General features: G+C 42.6%; 2 protein-coding genes and 1 long non-coding RNA gene across 4 annotated transcripts in view; 2 read left to right on the top strand and 1 right to left on the bottom strand.

Annotated features, from left to right (window-relative positions):
• Nucleotides 1-114: 114 nt before the first annotated feature.
• EXOSC3 (exosome component 3) lies at nt 115-5,765 on the bottom strand. Its single transcript, XM_081238420.1, has 4 exons — nt 5,429-5,765; nt 4,542-4,691; nt 1,544-1,695; nt 115-463 (listed from the first exon to the last, which is right to left on the bottom strand). Exons 1-4 carry the CDS (start codon nt 5,750-5,752, stop codon nt 262-264), a joined length of 828 nt encoding a protein of 275 aa, XP_081094546.1. The 5' UTR covers nt 5,753-5,765; the 3' UTR covers nt 115-261.
• A 68-nt stretch (nt 5,766-5,833) lies between these two features.
• Nucleotides 5,834-12,438, top strand: LOC308619529. Its single transcript, XR_014016200.1, has 3 exons — nt 5,834-6,718; nt 6,867-6,979; nt 11,804-12,438. It is a non-coding gene; the product is annotated as an uncharacterized lncRNA (long non-coding RNA).
• A 2,091-nt stretch (nt 12,439-14,529) lies between these two features.
• The window catches only part of DCAF10 (DDB1 and CUL4 associated factor 10), a 58,854-nt gene continuing 46,550 nt past the window's right edge, over nt 14,530-26,833 (top strand). For both annotated transcript variants that reach the window (XM_081238408.1, XM_081238409.1), the window contains exon 1: nt 14,530-15,138. In XM_081238408.1, the coding sequence (XP_081094534.1) occupies nt 14,588-15,138 (551 nt within the window). In that variant the 5' untranslated portion in view covers nt 14,530-14,587. The remainder of the gene's footprint in view (nt 15,139-26,833) is intronic.

Genomic DNA, 26,833 nt, shown 5'->3' on the forward strand with positions numbered 1-26,833 from the left:
CAAATGAACCATAATAGTAACTTTTCGTAAACTTTATTGTAAAATACAAAAAACTACATCATTACTTTATAATGATTTGTCTCACCCACAAGAACATGAGTGGCAGCCAGTAACTTTTTAATAAAAATATTTTATTTAGGACTCTAGTAAGACATCTTGTCTTCTGAAGATTTAATGGGGAGAGGTTCATCTGAGAAACATTCCCCCCAGGGAAACCCAGAGTCTCTTGGCTCAACTGACCCATAAAAAAGCCCACATAGATCAACTTTCTGCCAATCTGGAGAAGATCTGTTTTCTTTGATCTGCTGTCATGTGTTCACAAGCTTCTAAAATGTTTGCCAAAATCAAAGTCTGCTGAATGGTTTTTGCCTTAACCCATATTCTTCCATTCATTCCAAATACTATCTCCAGTGGGTAGAGTTTTCCCACTTCTTGTAGGATTTCACAGTCTGGAGCTAGCAGCCTGGTGAGGAAGAGAAAGAAAATGAAACAATAAAGTGGCAGGGTGTGACCTGATTTTCCTTTAGAAGTCTCCTTTTCTGAACAGTTCTCCACAGTCATTCAGAGCTCCACCAGCATCATCCCAAGAACAAGGCACATGACAACATCTGCTGCCCTCTTTCTTCCAAGAAGCTTACCACAGGTCACAACGGTGGACTATCCTCTCCAAAGAAATCAAACTCCCTATGTCACCAACTTTACAAAAAATGTATAAAGTTCTTCCTCCACATTGTCAGAGCACCTTAATTCTAGACTTTCAAACTGTAGCTTTTTTATTGTCTGTGGTGCTAAGAGAACACTTTAACCTTGTTTTCCTGACCATGTAAGTTATTCCTTGGTATTAAATTCAATACTTAAAGTGTTGACTCTTTCAAAACATAAAGGTGCTGCTTGGTTAATAACATACTTCTTTAATGTCTTGAACTAATTCTGCAGATCTGCAGAATAGGTAGCAAAGAGATATGCAAGATAGCTCTGAACCTCAGCGGCTCTAGGAGTAAAGCCCTTTAATAGGGCATAGCTTTGGGTAGGTAAAGGTCTAAACTTAACAAAGAGAGTCTGCTTCTGAGAACTATTAAATCTACCAGGACAGAAAAGAAGGAGCTTTCTGTGAATGTCTGTATAAGCTTGAGGATCATGTCAGCCTACCTTCATTTGGCTTCCATTATAAGAGAAGTTTGATGATTTTGTACAACAGTAAATTGCACCTGTATACAAGTGACTAAGAAGTGGGGGAAGGCCAGTTTTCACATTTGGTCTCAGTATATCAGCTGTAAGGAACAACCAACCTTCCAGCAGAGAAATCCAGACTCCGTATCAACACAGAAACTATAACGCCAAATACATCGGAATTTGATGTATTCACATTGAGAGGATGGGACTAAATGCATAAGTTTACAACTGTGCTAAAATGGATACTGATTTTTAACTTTGAGGAGCTATAGCCATTGTTATGAAGAACCTAAATCCCACAGATAAGTCAGCTTTCTAAGAAGGTATAATATAAAAGACAACAGGCAAGCCAGAAGGCATCAGGACTTACCTTCTAATTAAGCCCAAAGTCACTTTAAAAAGCAGACCATCCTGTCCAATCACACCCATTCCATTGGCTCGTCCACAGCTGTCAATACAGACCATCTCTGGTTCCATATCTTTATTAGCAACCACAAACTGGCCATAGATGAGATCTCCAACCTACAATGATAATTAAAAAACAGTTCATTTCCTCTCAGCAAACCATGCTATAGGTGCTGCTGTTGGTTCTTTTCCATAGGCAGCAATGCCAGCCACCTGCAGTTCTGTGGCTAAATGACTGACTACGCTTCAGGATTCTCACAGTCACTCTGGAGTTGTGCCTTAAAAGAAGGCAAAATTTAACGTATGTACCCCCACCCTTACCCCACCAAAAAAATCCCCAGACTGGGAGCCATCTCAAAGCCAGAGAATAGGACTTCCCTGGTGACACAGTGGTTAAGAATCCGCCTGCCAATGCAGGGGACATGGGTTTGAGCCCTGGGCCAGGAAGGTCCTACATGCCGCGGAGCAACTAAGCCCATGTGCTACAACTACTGAGCCTGCGCTCTAGAACCCCTGTGCCACAACTATTGAAGCCCGCGAGCCTAGAGCCCGTGCTCCGCAACAAGAGAAGCAACCGCAATGAGAAGCCCACAAAGCGCAACGAAGCGTAGCCCCCGCTCGCCGCAACTAGAGGAAGCCGGCGCACAGCAACGAAGACCCAACGCAACCAAAAATAAATAAATAAATAATTGATTTAAAAACCAAAAAAAAAGCCAGAGAATACCCTCTGGGGTTACACTGTAAAATATAGTAGCCACTACCCACATGTAGTTATGTAAACTTACATTTAAATTAATTAAAACTATATATTTAAAATTCACTTTCTCAGTTGCATTAGCCACATTTCAAATGCTCAGCAGCCATGTGTGGCTAATGGCTACCATAATAGTCAGTGCATATGTAAAACATTAGCATCATCACAAAAAATTCTATTACACAGCACTGCTTTAAAGAATTACAGAAACCCCTGGCATGCAAATTATTCAAAGCAAAATGGAACATTGGTAATTCAGTGACATTTCTCCATGCAAGATTTACTTTAGGGGCTTCCCTGGTGGTGCAGTGGTTAAGAATCCACCTGCCAATGCAGGGGACATGCGTTCGAGCCCTGGTCTGGGAAGATCCCACATGCCACGGAGCAACTAAGCCCATGCACCACAACTACTGAGCCTGTGCTCTAGAGCCCGCGTGCCACAACTACTGAAGCCCGCGCGCCTAGAGCCCGTGCTCTGCAGCAAGAGAAGCCACCGCAATGAGAAGCCTGCACACCACAACGAAGAGTAGCCCCCACTCGCCACAACTAGAAAGCCTGCAAGCGTCAATGAAGACCCAACGTAGCCAAAAATAAATATCAATAAATAAATTTTAAAAAAATTTTACTTTAAAAACCTCAAAGAGTTGAACTTCAAAATGACAAAACTAAGGAGATGGGAGAGTAAACTTGTTCTGTTAAGTACCTAGCATTGTTAGTTCCACAAAGAACTAGAGGAACAAAACATTCTCTGCCTTTAGAAGCATTTGGTTTTGGAGAGCAGTAGGGATGTACATATAAACAACAAACTTCATTCAAGGCTGAATCTAGTAAATAAGAAAAGTGACTGAAAATTAGTGATGTTTTTATGGAGGTGGTGGTGCTCAGCCTGGGTCTTGAAAGATAAGCATGTATTCCACAGGCTAAGAAGGGGAAAGAGTAATCCAAGCAGAAGAAACCGCATGAGCAAAGGTACAAGGGCAGGAAATTATGAATTCAGTAGTGCTCTTAAATAGTTTGGTGTGGTTCAGGCAGGGCCACATGGAGGATATAATTACAGATGAGGGAAGACCTCTGGAGCATAATGCCAAGGAAACATGTAGGCTTTGAAGAACTTTTTTTTTTTTTTTTTGAGAAAGGGGTGTGTGAGGCTGTCAGCTCTTAAAAGGTGGGGCAGGGCTTCCCTGGTGGCGCAGTGGTTGAGAATCTGCCTGCTAATGCAGGGGACACGGGTTCGAGCCCTGGTCTGGGAAGATCCCACATGCCGCGGAGCAACTAGGCCCGTGAGCCACAACTACTGAGCCTGTGCATCTGGAGCCTGTGCTCCGCAACAAGAGAGGCCGCTACAGTAAGAGGCCCACGCACCGCGATGAAGAGTGGCCCCTGCTCGCCGCAACTAGAGAAAGCCCTCGCACAGAAACGAAGACCCAACACAGCCAAAAATAAATAAATAAATTTATTAAAAAAAAAAAAAAAAAAAAAAAAGGGTGGGGCAAAAGTGTACAGGCAGGCTTTACTAAGGAGGTCAGTGACTAAATCCAATCAAGGGATAGCTAAGGCCTGAACCTGCAAAGTCAAATAAAGGGGTGGATGTGGAAGATCAGAGAAACTCAAAAAGGATCAGTAAGATAAAGCAACTAAAGACACAAGAGAGATGAGTGAGAAAGGGCAAAGAAACCACCAAATTTCTGGCTTGCTTGGATGGACAGGAAGAGTATGGCCATGCTACCTGAAAAGCCCAAATTGAAACTTGAGGTAACAAGACTGCTCCTCTGTCGGCTGCAAAAAGGGATTGTTGGCAAACAGTGATGTGACTGAAGCTGTGAAATGCCAGTCCTGGGACCCACATCCAAGATAGATGGATGGCTGATATGGCAATTTCCACCACTCTTCTCTCCCTCCTCTCTGAGCCTATGGCTTACTTCCTTGTCTGGTGTATATGGACATAACAAATAACAGAACACATATAACCTTCCAACTCAGTAGAGATGAAAACATCCAACAACATAGCAAATGTAAAATAAGTATGTGGTTCTGGTCCCAGAGCTGGAGCATCTGAAGGAACTCTTGAAGCCTGGGGTGATTACACAGATCCTTCGAGATCATCCTATACAACTAGGGAAACAGGATCATTCCGGTAGCCTTCTGGATATTTGAGTGTTTAGGGAACGGATATTTCTCTTACTTTTGAAACCAAAGGTCCTGTCATTACCTGCACATTTGGTCTGTTTCTTTTAGTTGCACCTTCAAATGACAAGTAAGACAAAGAAGCTGGCTCACTCCCTCCAACATCCAGTTTGAATATATCTCCAGACTTAGCTGTCACTATGCCAATCACATGGTCTCCTTTCACTGGGACATACTACAAAAGAAAACACAATGAGAGCACAACCACAAATGACAATCATTTTTAAGACATCTTCAGCAAGTCCTTAGTGGTTACTTTATGTTTGTCATTGTAAATATTTAGAAAATATTTTGAAATCCATGTTTATAAATCGATAAAAATCTTACAACAAACTTGATTATGTCACTTTCAGTAAAAGAAAAACAATCACATGATAAACTCTCGGAGTTCCAGCTTCTAACAGTCTGTTCATTTAAGTCACTATCACCTACCTCTTCTGTATTCTTATCAGAAACTCCCTAGCTTCTGTTTGCATATGAGTCCAGTGACACGGGGTCCTTACAACCAAGGAAAGCCATTCCATTGTCAGACAATTTTTTCCTATGTGAGAGTTCTTATTTATTCTAAGAGAAATTGAGCTCCCTGTGACATCTATTAATTAAGCCTGGCTCTTTGGGACCCCGAAAGGCAAGTCTTCTGCTCCCTGACCTATGGGGTTTTGAAGACAATAACCATGTCTCACAGCCCTTATCCCCAAGATTCCCAGACTCCTTTCTCTCCTGGTCGCCCGTCTCGGGCCACGTTCCAGTTGTTCACGGTACCTCTAAAGGAGGTGCAGAGGTAAGCACAGGACTACGGCGGCTCTTGGCTAGCCTTAACAGAGGAGGGCTCCAGGGCCCCTTCCGTGCTTCTTCCGAAGAGTATTCCCAGCCCTCTCCCGGCCGTACAACTCCTCTGGAGTCCCAGCTCACCCGCTTCTGCTGCGAGTCCACCCAGTAAATGCCACCGCCGTTGCCACTGCCGGGCTCCTTGTGACGGAGGCGGCCGCACTTGGTGACCAGCAGCCGGTCGCCGCAGCGCCGCAAGCCCGGGCCGCACACCACGCGCCCCCGGGAGCGCGCCCCGGCGTTCAGGCGCAGCGGTCGCTCCCCTGTACCTCCTGGGCCTTCTCCGTCCTCCTGTTCAGGCAGCAGCAGCTCCTCACCCGGGAGCACCACTTGCTCTAGCACCGCACGCGCCGCCCGAGCCCTGTAGCCCGCCAGGGATTCCGCAACAACAGCCGCCACCTCAGCCATAGCGAGCGTCACCACACAGTTTCCGGTTTCTGGCTCCGCGTCCAATCGCCAGACCGCCCCAGGCTTTCCGTTTCCGGCAGCACAGGCCTGCGGGACTTGAACCTGTTGTGAAGCTGGGTAGTTCTGGGCCGGCGGGTTCCTTCAAGGTGGCCGTGATTGTGTCTTTAGCCGGCCGCCTGTCCTGCAGTCTGTCTGCAGGTCCGCAGGAGAAACGCGCAGCTTGAGTCAGTCGCGGAGCCTCCACTTCCGGTGTCTCGGATCGCACAGTGGGATACAAGACGGCGCCACTTTTCTTTCCGTGGGAACCAAGTTAGCAGAGGGCCTTCAGGAGTTGGCTCTCTCTTCTGACTCCGGCCTCAGAAGGACTGCTGACCTTTTGCCAGGAAAAGTATTTTCTTTTTCAGTGGGAAACTTGTATCTTTTCACATTGTGGAAGACACAGGGAAGAATCAGAAGAAAATGAAACGTGTTAGTCTTGCCGCCCCGTTTGTCTCCCTTGCTAGGCTGTCAGCTAGTTCTAATTTTTGGTAGCGCAGGTTCTGGCACGAAATAGATAACACCTGGTGAATGAATGAATGTTAACATTTTGGTGTGCGTTTCTTCCTAGGCTTTTTTTTTTCTCCGCAAATATATACATATCACATGCATATTTCCACATAATTGAGCTACCCCTACATGGCCTGGGAAAATCAGTAACTGCAGTTAAATCCTTGCTGCTGCTGTCGCTGGAGCACGCTTTAGTTGCCTATGTGAGAAGCAGCTGAATTGCAAATCAATAGCACGTCAGGTCTGCCCTTCTGACTTTCAGGGCTCTCACTCGAAATCACAGTTTCATCTGTCAACTGGCACCTCCAATTAGCACTCGGTCAGATAATCCAGTAGGAGTCGGAGCTCCTGGGGACTGGAAGGGCTTGGCTCTGACTGATGGCTTTTAGCTGTCCTCCATTTCTTCTGCCCATCTCTGAGGTATCTGTTTCCAACCTTAATTTTTAGATTTTTAGGATGTTTAAGACAGATGATCTCTAACATACCCTCGAAATTCTGTAAGATGCTGCTGAGCCAACTGAATAAGATAATAGAGGCCAACTGAAGTGTAACTTTTGTTGTTTTGCAGTCAGATTATCGCAGGAGCTGTTCTTGGTCGGTTACCTTTGCAGAAGGGATGGCACAGATTCTTTTTCTCTCCTCCCCACTCCAACCCAGTTCGAGAGGGTCTGGATCCAGCAGGTATTCGGTGACCATGACTACCTTGATCGCGGCTGACCCAAGGCCATGCCTGTATGGTACTCAGTGACGTCGGGTCTGGGCCAGAGTGAGGGGTCAGGAAATGGTCCCTGGATTGTCCCTCAGGCACCCCCACGTCAATAGAGGAGTCTCTGTCAGAAACTCGGCCCAAACCTGGCTGAGGAGGCCTATCAAGGGCACTTCTGTGCGGGCAGCACGTGGGCATCCGTCTGGCTCATTCCCAAGTCCACAGATGATACCAGAGGCCTTGAGAAGAGTAGTCACCTGAGACCTGAAGCTCAGGCCTGGAGGGGTTGGGTTGAAAGCATCTCGCAGGCGGTGCCCTGCGCGTCGGGCCCAGAGGGCTGGGCACGTGGGAAGGCCACCTGGCCTTCACGCCGCGTGCCGCCGTGTCAGTGCTTTGCCGCCTTGGCGGCGTGCTGCCGATGGTGAGTGAGCGCGTATGGCCGAGGCCGGGGTGGCGGGCAGGCCCGGGGATGCAGAGGTCCGTCCACGTGCAAGTGGCTGGAAGCCAAGACCGCAAGCAAGTGTGCAGAGACCGTCTCCGAGCCGCGGACCCGGACTAAGGCAGCGCGCCGGTGCGGTGTTGGGGTCCGATTGGGCAGCGGTTGCGAAGTTCGCGTTTCGGAACGCCGTGTGCAGCCTTTTCTTGGTGTGAAAGTGGCCGCTGCGACTGGGGAATGCAGATAAGGCCCGGGCCAGTGCAGTCGGGCGGCGCGCCTTCCAGCGTCGAGGCCGCGCCTTCCTTTCGGCCAGAGCGTGGGGTCTTCCCAGGAGATCCGCCCGGGTGGATTAGGACCGCTTCTTGTTTGGGGGACTTGACGGCCTGGAGCCAGTGCAGCAGGGACGGTGCTGCCCTCGACTGCCTCTGGGATACACCTTACCATTTCTCAGTATTTCCCTCGGGGAAATGACCGAATTGCCCTTCGCAGAGTTTGGGCCGGACCACGGCCTTCTGGACTCTTTCCCAAAACTTCCTCTTTAGAAATCTATGCTACTTGAGAAGTTGGAAAAGTGGTATCTCTCGGTTCCTTTTCTTTGTTGACCGGTGAAGTCTGTAACTTTCTATCAACAAGACTAATTGAGCTTTTGCTCTGAGCCAGAAATTCAGCTGAATCACCGTCCATGCCCTGGGGGAGTTCACTGTCACCACGTGAAAATACCAAGTGTTACGGTGTCTGTAACAACCTGATTAGGGTGTCAGCCCTGAGAATACAAAGGATGAAATGATTGCCTCTATGTGGGAGGAAGGTAGGAGTCAAGATAGGTGTCCTGGGCTTCCCTGGTGGCGCAGTGGTTGAGAGTCCGCCTGCCGATGCAGGGGACATGGGTTCGTGCCCTGGTGCGGGAAGATCCCACATGCCACGGAGTGGCTGGGCCCGTGAGCCGTGGCCACTGAGCCTGCGCGTCTGGAGCCTGTGCTCCACAACGGGAGAGGCCACAGCAGTGAGAGGCCCGCGCACCGCAAAAAAAAAAAAAAAGATAGGTGTCCTGAAGGAAGTAGTATTTGAATGAATCTTTAAATTTTTTTAGTTCATTGGATTCTAAAAATTACAAATGAACTGCATGCTGATTTTCTTTTTATAAATTTATTTATTTATCTATTTATTTTTGGCTGCGTTGGGTCTTCGTTGCTGCGCGCAGGCTTTCTCTAGTTGCGGTGAGCGAGGGTTACTCTTCGTTGTGGTGTGGCAGGCTTCTCATTGTGGCTTCTTCTTTTTTTTTTAACATCTTTATTGGAGTATAATTGCTTTACAATGGTGTGTTAGTTTCTGCTTTATAACAAAGTGAATCAGTTATATATATATACATATGTTCCCATATCTCTTCCCTCTTGCATCTCCCTCCCTCCCACCCTCCCTATCCCACCCCCCTAGGTGGTCACAAAGCACCGAGCTGATCTCCCTGTGCTATGCGGCTGCTTCCCACTAGCTCTCTATTTTACATTTGGTAGTGTATATATGTCCATGCCACTCTCTCACTTTGTCACAGCTTACCCTTCCCCCTCCGCATATCCTCAAGTCCATTCTCTAGTAGGTCTATGTCTTTATTCCCGTCTTGCCCCTAGGTTCTTCATGACCTTTTTTTTCCCTTAGATTCCATATATATGTGTTAGCATATGGTATTTGTTTTTCTCTTTCTGACTTACTCCACTCTGTATGACAGACTGTAGGTCCACCCACCTCACTACAAATAACTCAATTTCGTTTCTTTTTATGGCTGAGTAATATTCCATTGTATATATGTGCCACATCTTCTTTATCCACTCATCTGTTGATGGATACTTAGGTTGCTTCCATGTCCTGGCTATTGTAAATAGAGCTGCAGTGAACATTTTGGTACATGACTTTTTGAATTATGGTTTTCTCAGAGTATATGCCCAGTAGTGGGATTGCTGGGTCATATGGTAGTTCTATTTTTAGTTTTTTAAGGAAGCTGCATACTGTTTTCCATAGTGGCTGTATCAATTTACATTCCCACAAACAGTGCAAGAGTGTTCCCTTTTCTCCACACCCTCTCCAGCATTTATTGTTTCTAGATTTTTTGATGATGGCCATTCTGACAGGTATGAGATGATATCTCATTGTAGTTTTGATTTGCATTTCCCTAATGATTAATGATGTTGAGCATTCTTTCATGTGTTTGTTGGCAGTCTGTATATCTTCTTTGGAGAAATGTCTATTTAGGTCTTCTGCCCATTTTTGGATTGGTTTGTTTGTTTTTTTGATATTGAGCTGCATGAGCTGCTTGTAAATTTTGGAGATTAATCCTTTGTCAGTTGCTTCATTTGCAAATATTTTCTCCCATTCTGAGGGTTGTCTTTTGGTCTTGTTTATGGTTTCCTTTGCTGTGCAAAAGCTTTGAAGTTTCATTAGGTCCCATTTGTTTATTTTTGTTTTTATTTCCATTTCTCTAGGAGGTGAGTCAAAAAGGATCTTGCTGTGATTTATGTCATAGAGTGTTCTGCCTATGTTCTCCTCTAAGAGTTTGATAGTTTCTGGCCTTACATTTAGGTCTTTAATCCATTTTGAGCTTATTTTTGTGTATGGTGTTAGGGAGTGTTCTAATTTCATACTTTTACCTGTAGCTGTCCAGTTTTCCCAGCACCACTTATTGAAGAGGCTGTCTTTTCTCCATTGTATATTCTTGCCTCCTTTATCAAAGATAAGGTGACCACATGTGCGTGGGTTTATCTCTGGGCTTTCTATCCTGTTCCATTGATCTATATTTCTGTTTTTGTGCCAGTAACATACTGCCTTGATTACTGTAGCTTTGTAGTATAGTCTGAAGTCAGGGAGCCTGATTCCTCCAGCTCCGTTTTTCATTTTCAAGATTGCTTTGGTTATTCGGGGTCTTTTGTGTTTCCATACAAATTGTGAAATTTTTTGCTCTAGTTCTGTGAAGAATGCCAGTGGTAATTTGATAGGGATTGCATTGAATCTGTAGATGGCTTTGGGTAGTAGAGTCATTTTCACAATGTTGATTCTTCCAATCCAAGAACATGGTGTATCTCTCCATCAATTTGTGTCATTAATTTCTTTCATCAGTGTCTTATAATTTTCTGCATACAGGTCTTTTGTCTCCTTAGGTAGGTTTATTCCTAGTTTATTTTTTTTTTTCGGTACGTGGGCCTCTCACTGTCATGGCCTCTCCCATTGCGGAGCACAGACTTAGCGGCCATGGCTCACGGGCCTAGCCGCTCCGCGGCATGTGGGATCTTCCCAGACCGGGGCACGAACCTGTGTCCCCTGCATCGGCAGGCAGACTCTCAACCACTGTGCCACCAGGGAAGCCCCTATTCCTAGATTTTTTATTCTTTTTGTTGCAATGGTAAATGGGAGCGTTTTCTTAATTTCACTTTCAGATTCAGTCTTCCTATCCCCCAGCCTTCCCTCCTGACGCCACCTGAGTGGAAACCTTGAAAATTGTTCCCTGAAGGCCTCTGTTGCCAGCCAGAAGCTAAACGAGATAGGTGCATCATCCCCTTTTCCCTGCAGAGATCCTCCTGCCTACTCGCCAGACCTTTGCTCATCCAGGATCAGTCTCTCAAGCATTGTCTCCCTAATGACCATAGGACATACTGTCACACCATGGTTTGCTGAACTATTCTTCCTATTTTTAGGTGGTTAATGGTTTCCAGTACTTTGCTTCAGCAAGGGTAATGATTATTAGTATAGTCATTGGGATCAGATACATTTGGATTCATATCCCAGCACTGTCACTCTCTAGCTGTGTGACCTTGGTGAAGTGTGTGACCTCTCTGAGCTTCAGTTTCTTTGACAATAAAATGGGGAGTGATAAAAAGCATTGCTTCCTAGGATTTTTATAAGAATTATATGAGATAGTGAATATGAAGCATTGAGTACATGCTTAACACATATTCATTGCTTAAGTATCAGCTATTAATTTTACAAATATTGTGTCATTTAGGATTAAGTGGGGACAAAGGGATAATTATCTAAGCTTCACTTTTCTCATACAAAAAGGTTGGTATTTGGGGGTCCTTATGTATGAAGAGTCTCTGCGTCTTGCTTCTGAGGTTTTTGATGCAATGGGTGTTTAGAGGAGAAAGAAGTAGTTGGAGTGAGCAAAGAAGATTTCCCAGCAGAGCTAGAGTTCCAGGTTTGCATTATATTGAACTTGACCAAGATACTTACCTGTCTGGAAAGTTTATTTTGGCCTGACTTTGCCTCTTTACTCTAATCTTGGGTTTTTTCATTAACACTTATTTTGTTAGGCCTTGTGTTTTATTAGCTGTATTGTGATGGACAGAGATTCTGCTTCTAACTGTGTGTTTTCTTGCAGGTCTGTGTGAACTGGAGAAAGTCTGACCTCCTTGCCCAGGAAAAGGCAATGCTGGAATTTGCACTTGCTATTTCCCGAGCTGATATCATAACAGATGACCATTTCAAAAAGCTCGAGGTGCATGGATTCAACCAAGAAGATACCTGGGATATACCTGCAATTTCAGCTTTTTATGCCATGTCCAACTGCCTTGCTCATTTTTTCAATCTTGTTCCCAACAAAGAATTCTATTTGATGGGCAGAACCAATGATGTCAAAGACATCAGGAGTGAACCTGCTGCTCCCAAAGTATAAAAGCCTGAACAGAAAGGCCAGTGTTTACATTTCCAGCACATTGCATTATAAGACACCAGTTGGGAAGTAATTTTTTTAAGTGTTTAGTCAATGGATAGGGAAGAAAGTAAATAAATTTGTTCCCTGCCTGCTTGATGAGATAGATCCTAAGGGACATGTGATATCTGGGCCTCGGGGAAACCTTTTACTTTTTTACTTTTGTTGTGATCTGAAAGGAACATCAGGGACAAAAGATGCTTTAGGCATTTCTGATGAACTGATATCTGTGAATTTCAGGAATTGAAGTTGAACATATTTTAGCTTTTAAAAATAGTGTTACATAGAAATTGGTCTATATAGACTGTGGTGTTTTTTTTTTTGGGGGGGGGGGTTCGCGGGCCTCTCACTGTTGTGGCCTCTCCCGTTGCGGAGCACAGGCTCTGGACTCTCAACCACTGTGCCACCAGGGAAGCCCTAGACTGTGGTTTGAAATCAGTTCTGTGTTAACATGGTGGTATATAAAGGCTCTGAAAGGCAGTGGGTAAATAGAAGCAGGCACCAAGTTGTTCTATCTTTAGTGCCTTCTCCATTAACCTCCGGTGGTCTTTGTTTAAATCATGGTCATCTCAATAGAATTTTAGTCCTTATGTAGTTTAGCCTTATTTTAGGTTTTAGTAAAAATTATTTGGAACAAGAGGGTGCTCATATTTTAAGCAGAAGTGTAAGAAAAAACCGACCCTGACATTACTAAGCGACTCGTTCTGCATGTTACAACCAACACTGCCTTAAGTGTGTGGCTGTCTTAACTTTTCAGGAGTCATTTTCATTATCTGATAGAGGTACATGCAAACCTACAAAATGTCTTTGTTTCCATTTGACTTCTTTAGATTCTCTAAACTGCCAGGGAATAGTTCTTAATCAGTTTGAAGGCGATAGTGAGTTAATTTTGCCTGAACTGTGAAACCTCGTTATCTTGAGACAGCACAACTCTTGTTGCAGAGCTTGTGTTTTTCTGTTGGAACTATATCTTAAATACCTTGGAATATGTAACCTTTTAAAACTGACTTTTGAGGGGAGGAGGCAGGGGCATAAAAAAGAAAAAAAAAGGAAAAAAATTGAGTTTTATTTTACTTATTGAGAAAGTTAATAACATTGGTGAATATATCATGGTCAAGGTTTTATACACCAAAATAATTTTAGCCATTGGCCATAACTCGGGAATCAAGTAGAGGGCCTTTATTAAGTATTTGTTGCAGCCAGAAGTTGTAGGTCACTAAGGGACATTATTTGTTAATTATAAAACAGACCTCTACCCCTAACATGGGGAATATCTCCAGAGTAATGGCTGCCTGGATCTTCTCTGAACACTGGACACTTGCTTCTTGCCATTTTTCAGTCAGCTCATGGGCAGGAGAGTTGAATAACTACTAACTTTGCTGGTGGGAAGAACTGCTGAATGTTCAGCCCTCTCTGAATCTCATTCCTTTACTTCTGAGATCTTTCAGACTATGCTAAACAGTCACCAAATGGGAGCTTTCTATAACTCAGGTCTTGATCAAGGCCTAGAAGGGTTGTCAGTTCTTATACCTACCTCTTCTTATACCTCAGGCTTCCCTTCATTGAAGACTCTCCTTCCCTCCCCCAAGAAACACACCAGTTCGTTAATCTTTTTCTGCAAACAAGTCCTATGTATTTATCTTCAACAGCAGTGCTGAAGGGCCTTGCATCTGTTATGCCCTCCATACGCTGCTTGGCAGAGGTAAGCAGGACTGATGGTGGGCTCTATTGCTTGTAAGGCTGAATTAATTCAGGTCTTCAGCTCCCCTCAGTGACTCCTGACTGGATATATGTTCCTTCCTGCAGAGAGGAAGGCTTTGGCCTTGATAAAGTCTTGACCTAGTAGGTCAAGTAGCTGGGAGTTGGGCAGAGCTCCAGCGCACCAGTAAGCCCCATTTTCCAGGCACTGTACAAACCAGGGCTTTTTAGTGCAGAAGTTAACCCGAGTCCCTAGATTCCCAGGCTGTGTAGGCAGTACACCATGCTACTTACTATGCATGAGCAGCCCATAATATGGTCATTTCTTACCTTCGCTGGTCTCAGTGTAGAGATGATTATGTAAACAGTACATAATCATACCCAGCCTCTTGGACTGACTAGTCAGGCCCTGTCATCCCCAAGGACACAGTCTGGTCACTGACAACCACATACTGATAATGTCGCAAGCGGTGCCCAGATGCTAACGTTACTCCATGCAGCCCAGACCCTGGGCATCCTCAGTTGCGCGCCCACGCACCTAGTCGCTCCAGACCGCCAACCCTCCGGGACGCGGTACCCACAGTCGGGCGGTGTCCGCGCTTTCTTGGTCCCCAGCGGATGATGGCCGACAGGCGGTTTGGGTTTCCCAGCCGGTGGGGTGAGGCCGCCGCACGCCGGAAGTGGCGGTTGGGGCGGGAGTGCCGAGGTGTCGGCGGGCGGGGCAGCAGCCAGGAGCCGGGGGTCGGTGCGTTGGTCATGTTTCCCTTCGGGCCCGGTAGCCCCGGAGGGGACAGGGCGGCCGGAGCCGGGGCTGAGGAGCCGGCACCCGACGCGAGACAGGAGGCAGCTGCCGGGCCGCTCCCTTCTTCGCCCCCGTCGCTACAGCAGGGGGCTGACGCAGCCCCTCCCCCGTCGCCCTGCGGGAGCCCTCGCCGCCCCTGCGCCCCTTCGCAGCCCCAGGCTGGGCGCGCGGGGGAGCTCCGGCCGCCCGGAGCTCTAAAGTCCTCAACCACTTCCGCCCAGGAAGAGCAGTCACCGCCCTCCCCACCGCGCCGGCAACCTGGGCCTGACTGCAGGGCCGGGAGCCGAGGCCGGCACTGCCTCAGCGCCCGCCTGGGCGGCCCTGGCGCCCGGCTGTTCGGGTGGCTGAGAGAGCGCAGCCTGGGCCGCGGGGTGTTCGTGGATCCGGCGCGAGACAATTTCCGTACCATGACTAACCTCTATGGTTCCATCCATCCCGCGGACTCGGTGTACCTCAGCACCCGCACCCATGGGGCCGTCTTCAACCTCGAGTACTCGCCCGACGGGTAAGTGCGGCCCCTCGGAGGGCGGGGACCCGTCTCCGCGTGGCGCGGCTGCCGGTGGGCGGCTGCACGGGGCCCGCTCGCTCGGCCCGGACCGGGGTTTGCGAGTCCGTTTGGGGCGGCCGGCCTTCGTGCCCCTGGCTCTTTATGAAGCGCTCTGTCGCTATTGCAGGCTCCGTCCGGCCCTTGGAGGTAGGCGAGCCCGGGACTGGTTTGCTCCCCTTCAGGACCGGCGCTCTGTGAAGGAGAGGTGCCAGAAGCCCCCCGACAGGTCTGTCAGAGCCAGTCCAGAGCTAGGGTTTGCTGGCACACCGTAGATGCTCAATAAGTACACTTTGAATAAATGCCCGTTCTTGCCCTGTCACACTAGGCTTGTATTTTTCCCACCTAAGCTTGGTCAAGGGTACGGAGCCTGCAGACCCTGTTCCCTGTGCTGACTTGCCCTGAGGGGACAAGTGCGCGGTCCGTCGTTCCTTTGCTCCAGTAAGATAGTAAGACACTGCAGAGAGGTATGTTGTGATGTGGGACATCTGTGAAGTTCCAGGCTAGACTACATTCTTCTGTTAAGGGTATCCAGCCTTTCTCCTGGCTGACTAAAATTTCATGTTTGGCCTTGGTTTACTTTGGGCTATGGAGAAATTTCAAAGTGATATATGTATGTATGTATATATATATATATTTTTTACTGAACGAGGTTGTTTATTACTCAACGGGTGAGAATAATCAGGATATGACGTTAAAGTTATGAGCGCAGTCAAATTTCAAATTAATTGTGTACATGTGCACATACATGAGCAAAAGAAGCTTTTTTCTCTCTGAGAAGGTGGGTAAAGCTAGATTGTGTTTTTCTCTTTGCAGTAACTGAGGAACAAGGGCAGAGCGTAGTTGAGGTGACTCAAGAGAAAAGAGGGATACAATTCAACTAACAGATAGAGGATTAGTCTTCAAGGAAGACGTACAGGGTTCTCAGAAATTTGGCCAAGATTAAGTATAGAGTATTATTCTAATTAGAATAGAAATTTCAGGTAAGGAAAGGACGATTAACTAAATCTAAGTTGTAACTGTAAAGCTCACCAAGTTCACATGGTTAGCACATAGGAAAAAGAGGATTTGAACTCAGGCAGTCTAACTCCAGAGTTCTTAATCACTGTACTAATACCAAATTACGTGTATAATTACCTTAAGAATTAGCATTTTCCTACCTGAAGATTAATTTAAAATCTATTATAACAAATATATTCTAACATTAAATATGGCGTGTTCATCTATTTTGAATATTTGTACCGTTAATCTTAAAATACCACTTTTTCAATAGGGAGTTGCTTTCAATTTTCTGTAGCAATGAAAAACATTTTACAATTCTCATAAATATATAAATTGGCGCTTATTATTCTGGAGCACTGAGGGAAGAAAAAATCTGTTTCCCTCATTGGCTCAGAAGCAGCTACTAAAATAAAAAGCTATAACTTCCAAGATTATTCGCTTTCCTGCTGATATTAGTGAGGCTGGGGCACCAAGCATGAAGTACACCAGAGCCATTTCAGCTTCTGCTTTCAGGAGAACATAGAATGGTAAATAGAAAAGGACCATATCATTAGGGAAAACACTTTATTTCTAAGTTTCTAAAATAGTATTAAAACAATAAGGGAAAAATGCAAATTATATAAAGTAGTATGACGGCACATCATTCACAACTTCCTAACAAGCCCTTTGAACATTCAGTGCTAATTGCTGAAACACTGAAATAAAGTGATGTTTCAATTATTTGGTTTTAAACAATGACAGGTTTAAGATTCACCTGATTAAAAACCATCCACACCAATATAATAGCATATCATAAGATAATTGGCTAACACTTTTTGCAAATGGCAGTTGTTAACATATTTCTTCCACACATATAAATGTTGTGCTGAGGAGGGGAGTAAGATGTTGTTTTCTACCTTTCTTTTATGACGGGTTGTAGAAGCATCCATCTCTCTCTCTCCTATATTATCAATTTGTGAAGTTGTACTACAATTCACTCTCTCCTCTTCTTGCCTCTGGAGTCTGTCTGCTACAGCCTGGGTAGCTTCTGTCCATTCTTCCCTTTCCTCTGGACTATCTACATGAAATGTTCTCTCTATTAACAGTGGTCCACTGGAGACATCTGATAATAAATGTGTTTGGCTTTGGTCGTTCTGTTTTCATTAACTGGCATTTTGCTACTGAAAAGTTGTTGAGGGGATAAGGTAAATCCACATCTTGGGGTTTCTCTTTATGTCCTATGAATGAGCCATCTGTCTTCAAAAGGAAATATCTTGGCCTCCAGTTTTTTATATATTCTCCCCTCTTCTGAACCCAACCTTCTTTCACAGTGGTAACATCGCTCATGATGGTGCCCCTCTGAGCCCCCAAATTGGAGAAAAGCTACTTTGTGATACCACCTTTGAGGTTTGGATTCTCTGCTGCTGCTGCCTTTCCCACTCTCTAGTGATGACTTAGCCTCCAAAGGCAGCGGCTGCCTGCAGCTGCTCTGTGTGTGTGTGGTGGGGGGGGTGCGGAGGGCTGCAGGGGAGGGCGGGAGGGAGCTGACCGGGCCATGGAGCTGGAGCGGGAGGCTTAAAGTGATATATATATATATATATATATATATACATACACACACACACACATACATACATATATATATGTGTGTGTGTGTGTATATGTATATATATATATGTATATATATATATATTTTGTGTGTGTGTGTGTGTGGTACGCGGGCCTCTCACTGTTGTGGCCTCTCCCGTTGCGGAGCACAGTCTCTGGACGCGTAGGCTCAGCGGCCATGGCTTACGGACCTAGCCACTCCGTGGCATGTGGGATCCTCCCGGACCGGGGCACGAACCCATGTCCCCTGCATCGACAGGCAGACTCTCAACCACTACGCCACCAGGGAAGCCCTATATATTTTTTTAAACTTTGTTTTGTGAGTACAGGAACAAGTTCAACAGCAATCAAAAGAAAAAATTTACACATGGTTCCACCATGAGCGGACATAGATAATACAACTCTTACCCCATCAAGGCCTCTGGATTCTTAGTCATTTGCTTAGCTGTTCATTCATTCATTCATTCGTTCCCTCCCTCGTTCAGCAAATATTGGGTTGGCCAAAAAGTGCCTTCTGTTTTCACCAAGATCTTTATTGAACAACATAGTCATCCTTTTGTTCCACTATCTTCTGCCATTTTTCAGGCAACTTCATAATTCCATCTTCCCAAAACTTTTTATCTTTTTGAGCAAAAAAAACTGTTCCAGGTACCTTTTACAGTCTTCCAGGGAATTGAAATTTTTTCCATTAAGAGAATTTTTTAAAGACCTAAATAAATGGAAATCTGAAGCTGCAATATCTGGTGAAAACGGCGGATGAATCAGAACTTCCCAGCCAAGCTGTTAACAGTTTTTGCCTGGCCATTAAAGAAACATGCAGTCTTGCGTTTTCCTGATGGAAGATTATGCATTTTCTGTTGACTAATTCTGGACACTTTTCGTCGAGTGATGCTTACAGTTGGTCTAACTGGGAGCAGTACTTGTTGGAATTAATCATTTGGTTTTTTTGGAAGGAGCTCATAATAGAGGACTCCCTTCCAATCCCACCATATACACGACATCACCTTCTTCGGATGCAGACCAGCCTTTGGTGTGGTTGGTGGTGGTTCATTTCACTTGCCTCACAATCTCTTCCGTTCCACATTATTGTATAGTATACACTTTTCATTGCCCGTCACAATTTGTTTTTAAAATGGAATGTTTTCATTACGTTTAAGTAGAGAATCGCATGCAGAAATACGGTGAAGAAGGTTTTTTTGCTTAACTTATGTGGAACCCAAACATCAAAGCGATTCATATAACCAAGCCGGTGTAAATGATTTTCAGTGCTTGATTTGGATATTTTGAGTATGTCGGCTATCTCCCGCATGGTATAACGTTGACTGTTCTCAATTAATGTCTTAATTTGATCGTCATCAACTTCAACTGATCCACCCAACCATGGAACATCGTCCAGCAAGAAATCTCCAGCATGAAACTTCACAAACCACTTTTGACACGTTTGATCAGTCACAGCGCCTTCTCCATACGCTGCACAAATCTTTTTTTGCATTTCAGTTGTGTTTTTACCTTTCTTGAAATAATAAAGCATAATATGCCGAAAATGTTGCTTTTTTTCTTCCATCTTCAATAATAAAATGGCTACACAAAAATTCACCAATTTTGATAAGTTTTTTAAAAATGCACACTGATATGATAGCTGTCACATACAATCTAACAAAATTGTTTTGAATGAAGTTAAAGACACCTAAGGGCTACTAGAGCCATTTTACAGAAAAAGCTGAACAACCTTTTGGCCAACCCAATATTTGTTGAGCACTTGCTGTGCTCCAGAGGCAGAGGTGGCAGTGGTGAGCAAACCAGCTAATGGCACCGCTTTCATTGGTCTTGGAACCTATTGGTTCAACTAGACATTAATAACCATACTAAATAATTTCTTAATGTATATTTACAAATTGTGATACAGGCTTGAAAGGATCTGTTGTGGACTAGAGTTTTCAAGGTTTCCCTGAGAAAGTGACACTTGACCTAGATTGGAAAAATGAGTAGAAGATAAATTAGTCAAGATAGTGTTTGGAAGGGGATAGAAATACTTTAGATGGAGGAACTGGTATGTCAAAGGACCTGTGGTTGGAGGAGCAGCATATCATGTTAGAGAAGCTGAAAGAAGATAGGTGAACAAAGTAAAAAATTGTGCTGAAGAAAGACATAAAATGTGCTAACAAAGGAGCAAAGCAACAGAATCTGGAATCACTGAGCAAGTACACCCTGTTTCCTTTCACTGTTGCAAATGCTTTTTCTTAATCAGACTCAGTTCTGGGATCTCTGGGGTTTCTCCCTATAGCAGTTGACTTGTAACAGTGACTGTGCACCTGAATACAGAGAAAATTGGTGAGGGGAGAAACTATTTTGCTGAAGTTTATCCATGGAACCTCCTCTCCCCACTTCCTTCCTCAAGCCCTACTCCTAAAGCTTCTCCCAAAATACCAGGAGTCTATTCCTCATAACCCTTCAGTTCCTCTTTTCAGCATGTCCCAGTTCCTCTCCTCCCAATCTCTGGCCTTCAGAAGTAGCTGTTTCTACTCTTTGGAGGTGAGATTTTAGGTAGAGGGTGAGAGGGATAGAATGAGTTATGAAGAAGGAATTCTCATTGCCAGTGCTATTAGAATGAGGAGTATATTACTGATAGTTCTTGTATGAATCTGGGCTACATTTTCCTATAGTAACATTTTTATAAAAGGTGGTTAGGTACTCTAGTACTTAAAATAATTTGATAATGTGTAATTATGCAATTAATATGTACTTTAGAAAACATAGGCAGTAACTGAACTAAAAGAAACTAAATATCATTTATGATCCCAGAGATTGAATGGCTATCTAAGGAATTTTTTCCTTGTGTATATTTATTTTATTTATTTAAAAAAAAATTTTTTTTTTTTTTGGGTCATGCTCTGCAGCTTGTGGTATCTTAGCTCCCTGACCAGGGATTGAACCCAGGCCATGGCAGTGAAAGTGCCAAGTCCTAACCACTGGACCACCAGGGAACTCCCTGTGTATGTTTATTTTAACATAAAGATAGAATAAACTATTTTTTAGCCTGCTTTTTTTCATATAATACATTGCAAATTATTTATGTTAATGAATATATTTCTACAACATTATTTAAAATTTTTCATTAGTTTAAATAAACTCTCTCAAAACAAACATTTTAGATTTATGTATGCCCTTATGGTAAGTCCCTAGAATGAGTCAAAGGTTATGAAGATTTTGGATACCTATTATTAAATTGCCCTCTGTGAAGACTGTACCAATTCTTATTCCTATCAGTCCTATATGAAAGTGCTTGTCCTCCCATACCCTTGCCAATATTGCACATTGCCATACTTTTTCATTTATGTCAAGGTGGTAGGTGAAAATGGTTCAGTGTTTTAATTTTTTAGTCTTTTGACTACATCTAATATACCTCACATTTTTATAGGACTTAAAATGGTTTTATATAAAATGACACACTGTGTTAAATGAAATGATTTCTCATATCCTTCAGTCATATATGAGTTAAATCAGCTTACTGGATACCGTAACCACTGTCACAAGGACTTCTCAGTACAGAAAGAAGAGGTGATACAGAAGGTAAAAATTAAAATTGTGAATTTGATAGAGACCAGACTAGAATTTGGCACTTAAAAAAAAAAAAAAAAAGGATACATGGACTAGAAGGTAATTTCTAAAGAATTCCAAAAATGTTTTAAGCAATAGCAACACTGTCAATATAAATCTGTCAACTCCTAAAATGACATTTTGAAAAAGGAAATATGATGTTAATAGATTAGTTAATATGGGACTTTCTTAGGCTATCCTCTATGAGAACACATTAGGCACTGCTGTAGAGAAAATTATTGGAAGTATTGGAAAATAGAAGTGAAGAAGTTATCCAAAATGCAGACAAGAGAGACAGAGACTGAAAATATGAAGGAGGCTTAGTGACATGAGGCGTAGAGAGAAAGTGCATATCGTATACTTGGTCAGTTCCTAAAGAAAATGAGATAGATAATAGGGTAAAACAAACTTGAAGCAATAATAGCTGAGAGCTTTCCAGAATTGAAGAAAGGTACCAAACCATGATTTGAGAAGCCCAGCACACCCCAAGCAGGAATTCTCCCTAGCCATGTAGTGAAACTGCAGGACAACAAATCTAAAATTATAAAAGCTAGAGAAAAAAACCTTCAAAGGAGTAACTATGTGAGTGAAAGCCAATTAGTCATCAATAATCATGTAAATTAGAGGACAGTTGTGATTATTTTTTACTATGCTGGAAAAAACTGCCAATCTAGATGTCTGTACCTAGCAAAGATAGGTTCTTTGTTGTCAAGAACAAAGATGAAATAAAATACATATGCACCCAATCACAACTGTAAGGTCAGAGATATTAGAAGGAATGAAGAACAAAGGAAGTGGAAAATTTCTATGTAAAATTAAATCTGATTTTCTCTTTTGGGATTAACAAAGATGTAGCTAAAATAGTAGACAACAATAGCATATAAACTATGAAGGGATGCTCTAAATTCCTTTCTTCTTTTTTTTGAGGGAGAATTGTGATATATTAACTTAAGGCTTTAATGTGTGCGTACCACCAAAAGACAAGTAAATATATTATTTCCAGACTAGTAGAAGAAAATATTTTGGAATGAGAAGAAAAAATTCCAAAAGAAGTCAAGAAAGGGAAAGGAGAAAAAAGTAGAAAAGGTATAACAAAAAGCACAAAGAATGGCTGAAAATAAATCCAAATATTACTAATTATAATATAGAAGTACTAGTACTTCTTGTACATAGAATAGAGAGGATATATCAAACACATTCTAGAAGGATAGAGAAAGACATATCAAACACATTCTAAACAAAAGAAAGCTGGTGAGCTATATTAATATACAAAATAGGCTTTAAGGCAAAAAATTACTAGAGATAGAAGGTTACTTCATAATGATAATAGCTCAATTCACCTGGAAGATAAAACAGTTCTGAAATTGAGTTTTTAAAATTTATATACATCAAAAATTGATAACTTCAAGGAGAAAAGAGAAAAATTTATCATCATAGGGGATGATCTTAATACACATCATAGCATACCTCAATTAAGCAGGCAGACACAAACATAAGGGTACACAAGATAGAAACAGCACCACTTAAAATAAAATCTTGCTCTAAAGGGCATGTATAGAATACTGCATTCAGGCCTGATATTCAGCTAGTACACATTGGTTCACCTGTACCAGTTGTTAAAATATTAATATATATCCATGGTGGCTGAGTAGTTAGTTACTGCCCCAAGCTCACCGAGTGCCTTCCTAGTGCTTAAGCACCTTCCATAGGATCTCTCAGAGTAACCCATTATATAGCAACTAAAGATTTAAGAACTGGCACAGCAAGCTGCCAAGAAACATCTTACTAAAGAGCTTTAGCATCCACTCTAAGCTCTTCTCCCCATGCCAGGTATCCTCCCCCACCCAAAAAAAATCCATAGGCAAATGCTGAGTGACCATTTGGCTCCCCTTAGTGTGGGGCTGCCTGCCTTTCTCACACACTCTCCCAGTCATTCTCACATGGTCATTTGTGGGAACTGCAGCCTCTGGGGAGATCCAGAGAGATGAAAAGAGCAGTCAGATGAGAGTAATGGCACTACTGCAGGCACCATCCAAACATTAATTCTCTTGGCAAAGTGTGCATGCCCATTGCAGGATACAATCCATGGCAGATGAATGAGGTCTATGAGGATGGTTTATGGATGAATGACTCCTGGGATATACTTCCCTAATTTTATCATTCTTACTGAATTTCACCTTTATTTAGTGGGATAAGTTTGCCAAAAGCCACTGAATACATGCCCACCATGGACATTAATAACACTCTATTAATGAACTTGACTGCCAACATAAGTAGTCTCTTTACCAGAAACATTTAGTTGAGAGAACTGAGAAGCTGAAAGGTCATGAAACACAAACGATTTGTATTCTGGTTTATGCTGTTAACTGCTCTATTACATTATGTCTCATTTGAGCTGAGGGATTAGGTTTGATATCATTAAATATGATGTATCAATAAATTATTTTGTGACTTAGTTATATAATTGAATATAAAAATTAACAGCAAGCATTATAAGGGCCAAAAATTTTTTAATATACTTACTGTTAACTGCAGCAAAAGCTGAAAAGAGAATTCAGCTCCCATTAACAATTCTGTTGCTATTAAGAGTGATTTTTTTTACTTATCAAGTCTACAGGTTACTTGATGACTACCTATTTATGAGGAAGTTTTTAAAATTGAAGTATAGTTGATATACAATATTGTGTTAGTTTCAGGTATACAGAAAAGTGATTCAGTTATATTTTTTTCAGATTTTTTTTCATTATAGGTTGTTAAAATATATTAAATATAATTCCCTGTGCTATATAGTAAATTCTTGTTGCTTATTCTGTTTTTCGTATCTGTCAATCCCATACTCCTTATTTATCCTTCCCTCCTTCCCTTTCCCCTTCGGTAACCATAAGTGTGTTTTATGTAAATGACTACCTATTTAATGTGGAAATTCTTGGAGGGGCTTTATGCAGTTTCCTGTGGCAGTTCATGGTTCAGACAAAGGCATCTGGGTCAAAAAAACGATTATGGCTACAATTTCCAAAAATTAATAAATGTTTGGGAATTACTAGAATAATTTGATGAACAATTTGAGTTAGAACTAATACCACTTGGCAAGCATTTTTATAACCTATAGGTTAGTTTAATTTTTTAATGTTTTAAAATTTTTGTTCATGTTAACTTATATTACTATTGAATATTTAATATTTTTTGAATATCACATTTGACTATATGTAACAGCTGCCTCATGGTTTTTTTTTGCAAACATACAAAGATGATTTAAAAATTGCTCTCCTGTAAGGCCACATATTTCAAAAAATTATCATTAAGTAGTTTCTCAGTATAATGTGATTGCTAGAAATTAGTAACTAAAAGATAACTAGAGGGCTTCCCTGGTGGTGCAGTGGTTGAGAATCCGCCTGCCGATGCAGGGGACATGGGTTCGTGCCCCGATCCGGGAAGATCCCACATGCCGCGGAGCGGCTGGGCCCATGAGCCATGGCCACTGAGCCTGCACGTCCGGAGCCTGTGCTCTGCAACGGTAGAGGCCACAACAGTGAGAGGCCCGCGTACCACAAAAAAAAAAAAAAGATAACTAGAAAAACCTCATGTATTTTCAAGTTAAGAAACATTTATAAATAACTCATAAGTCAAAGTAGAAATGATAATGGAAATTAGAAATATTTAGAACTAAATGATAATGAAAGTACCACGTTGCAAAAGTTGTGGGATATAAGTAAATCCTCACTTAGTAGGAAAACTATAATCTTTAATAAACTAGATAGGAAAACAAGGAAAATTAGTTAGCTAAGTATCCACCTCAAGAAATAGTAAAAATAGTGAAGTTATAGTAAAGTAAATCTGAAGAAAGTAAAAGGAAAGAAATAGAGCAATAAAGAGTAAAATTACTGATATTCTAAAAATTAAGTAGAAATACTCAAAAATCTGTCTTCGAAAAGACAAAGAATAACGAAAAACACTCATTAAATTGATCAAGAGAATACCCAAATAAACAACATTCAGAATGAAAGGGGGACATAATTTCTGATACAAGATGTAGAGATTGTAGCTTTCCAGAAGTAGCGGAGTAGATGATTTGGACCAACCCTCCAACTGAGAATAATTAGAAAAGCTAGAGAAAAACATAAATATCTAATGTAAGATATAAAAAGTTATGTTTGAAGGGATTAGAGAATTGAGGCAATGAGGAAATTTCAGGGCCAAGATCTGCAAATGGAGGGTAGCCAGAGATGTGAACCCACCATTTTAGCCAACTGAATTTAGCAATATGGTAGAAATGAAAGATTGATTTGACATTAGAAAATAAATTAATGTAAATCACTACATTAACATATTAAAAAGAAAACTATAGGATAATTTCAATAAGTGTTAGAAAATGTTTTATATACTTTAATGTATATTAATGGGAAAAAACACTCAGCAGATTTGAAGTAGAAGAGAATTAATTTCCTTAATCCAATAATAGGAATCTACCAAAACAAGTAAACCCTACAGCAAACATTGTGCTTAATGATGAAATGGTAAATGTATTGTTGAAGATAAGGAACAAGATAAGAGTGCACGCTATATTAACATTTCTATTCAACATTGTACTGAAAGTCCTAGCCAGTGCAACAAGGAAAAAAAGTATTAAAAAGAACAAAGCAGGGACTTCCCTGGTGGCACAGTGGTTAAGAATCTGCCTGCCAATGAAGGGGACATGAGTTCGAGCCCTGGTCCGGGAAGATTGCATATGCCTCAGAGCAACTAAGCCCCTGCACCACAAGTACTGAGCCTGCGCTGTGGAGCCCATAAGCCACAACTACTGAAGCCCATGTGCCTAGAGCCTATGCTTTACAACAAGAGAAGCCACCACAATGAGGAGCCCACGCACCACAACGAAGAGTAGCCCCCACATACCACAGCTAGAGAAAAGCCTGTGCGCAGCAACAAAGACCCAATGCAGCCAAAAATAAATAAATTTATATTTAAAAAAAGAACAAAGCAACTGTTTATAGATATGATTATTGACAAAGAGAACCTAAAATAACCTATGATAAAGTATTAAATAAAGTAGCAGGATTGATAATAAATATTTTAAAAATCAGTTGCTCTTTTGTACACCAGCAACAAATGAAACAATTTTAAAAAGAACATTTACAAAAGCATCAAAAAAAAAAAATGTCGGGCTTCCCTGGTGGCGCAGTGGTTGAGAATCTGCCTGCTAATGCAGGGGACACGGGTTCGAGCCCTGGTCTGGGAGGATCCCACATGCCACGGAGCAACTGGGCCCGTGAGCCACAACTACTGAGCCTGTGCGTCTGGAGCCTGTGCTCCGCAACGGGAGAGGCCGCGATAGTGAGAGGCCCGCGCACCGCGATGAAGAGTGGCCCCCGCTTGCCGCAACTGGAGAAAGTCCTCGCACAGAAACGAAGACCCAACACAGCAAAAAAAAAATTAATTAATTAATAAACTCCTACCCCCAACATCTTCTAAA

Source organism: Mesoplodon bidens (genome assembly GCF_964165515.1).
Source record: "Mesoplodon bidens genome assembly, chromosome: 6".
NCBI classification, from domain to species: Eukaryota; Metazoa; Chordata; class Mammalia; order Artiodactyla; family Ziphiidae; genus Mesoplodon; species Mesoplodon bidens.

Excerpts from the sequence above, each read along its gene's own strand:
- EXOSC3 (XM_081238420.1), bottom strand. The coding sequence starts at position 5,752 with ATGGCTGAGGTGGCGGCTGTTGTTGCGGAATCCCTGGCGGGCTACAGG. Across the intron at positions 4,692-5,428 it reads TGGACTCGCAGCAGAAGCGG|TATGTCCCAGTGAAAGGAGA; the intron begins GTGAGCTGGGAC and ends TTTCTTTTGTAG. Across the intron at positions 1,696-4,541 it reads GAAACAGACCAAATGTGCAG|GTTGGAGATCTCATCTATGG; the intron begins GTAATGACAGGA and ends TTATCATTGTAG.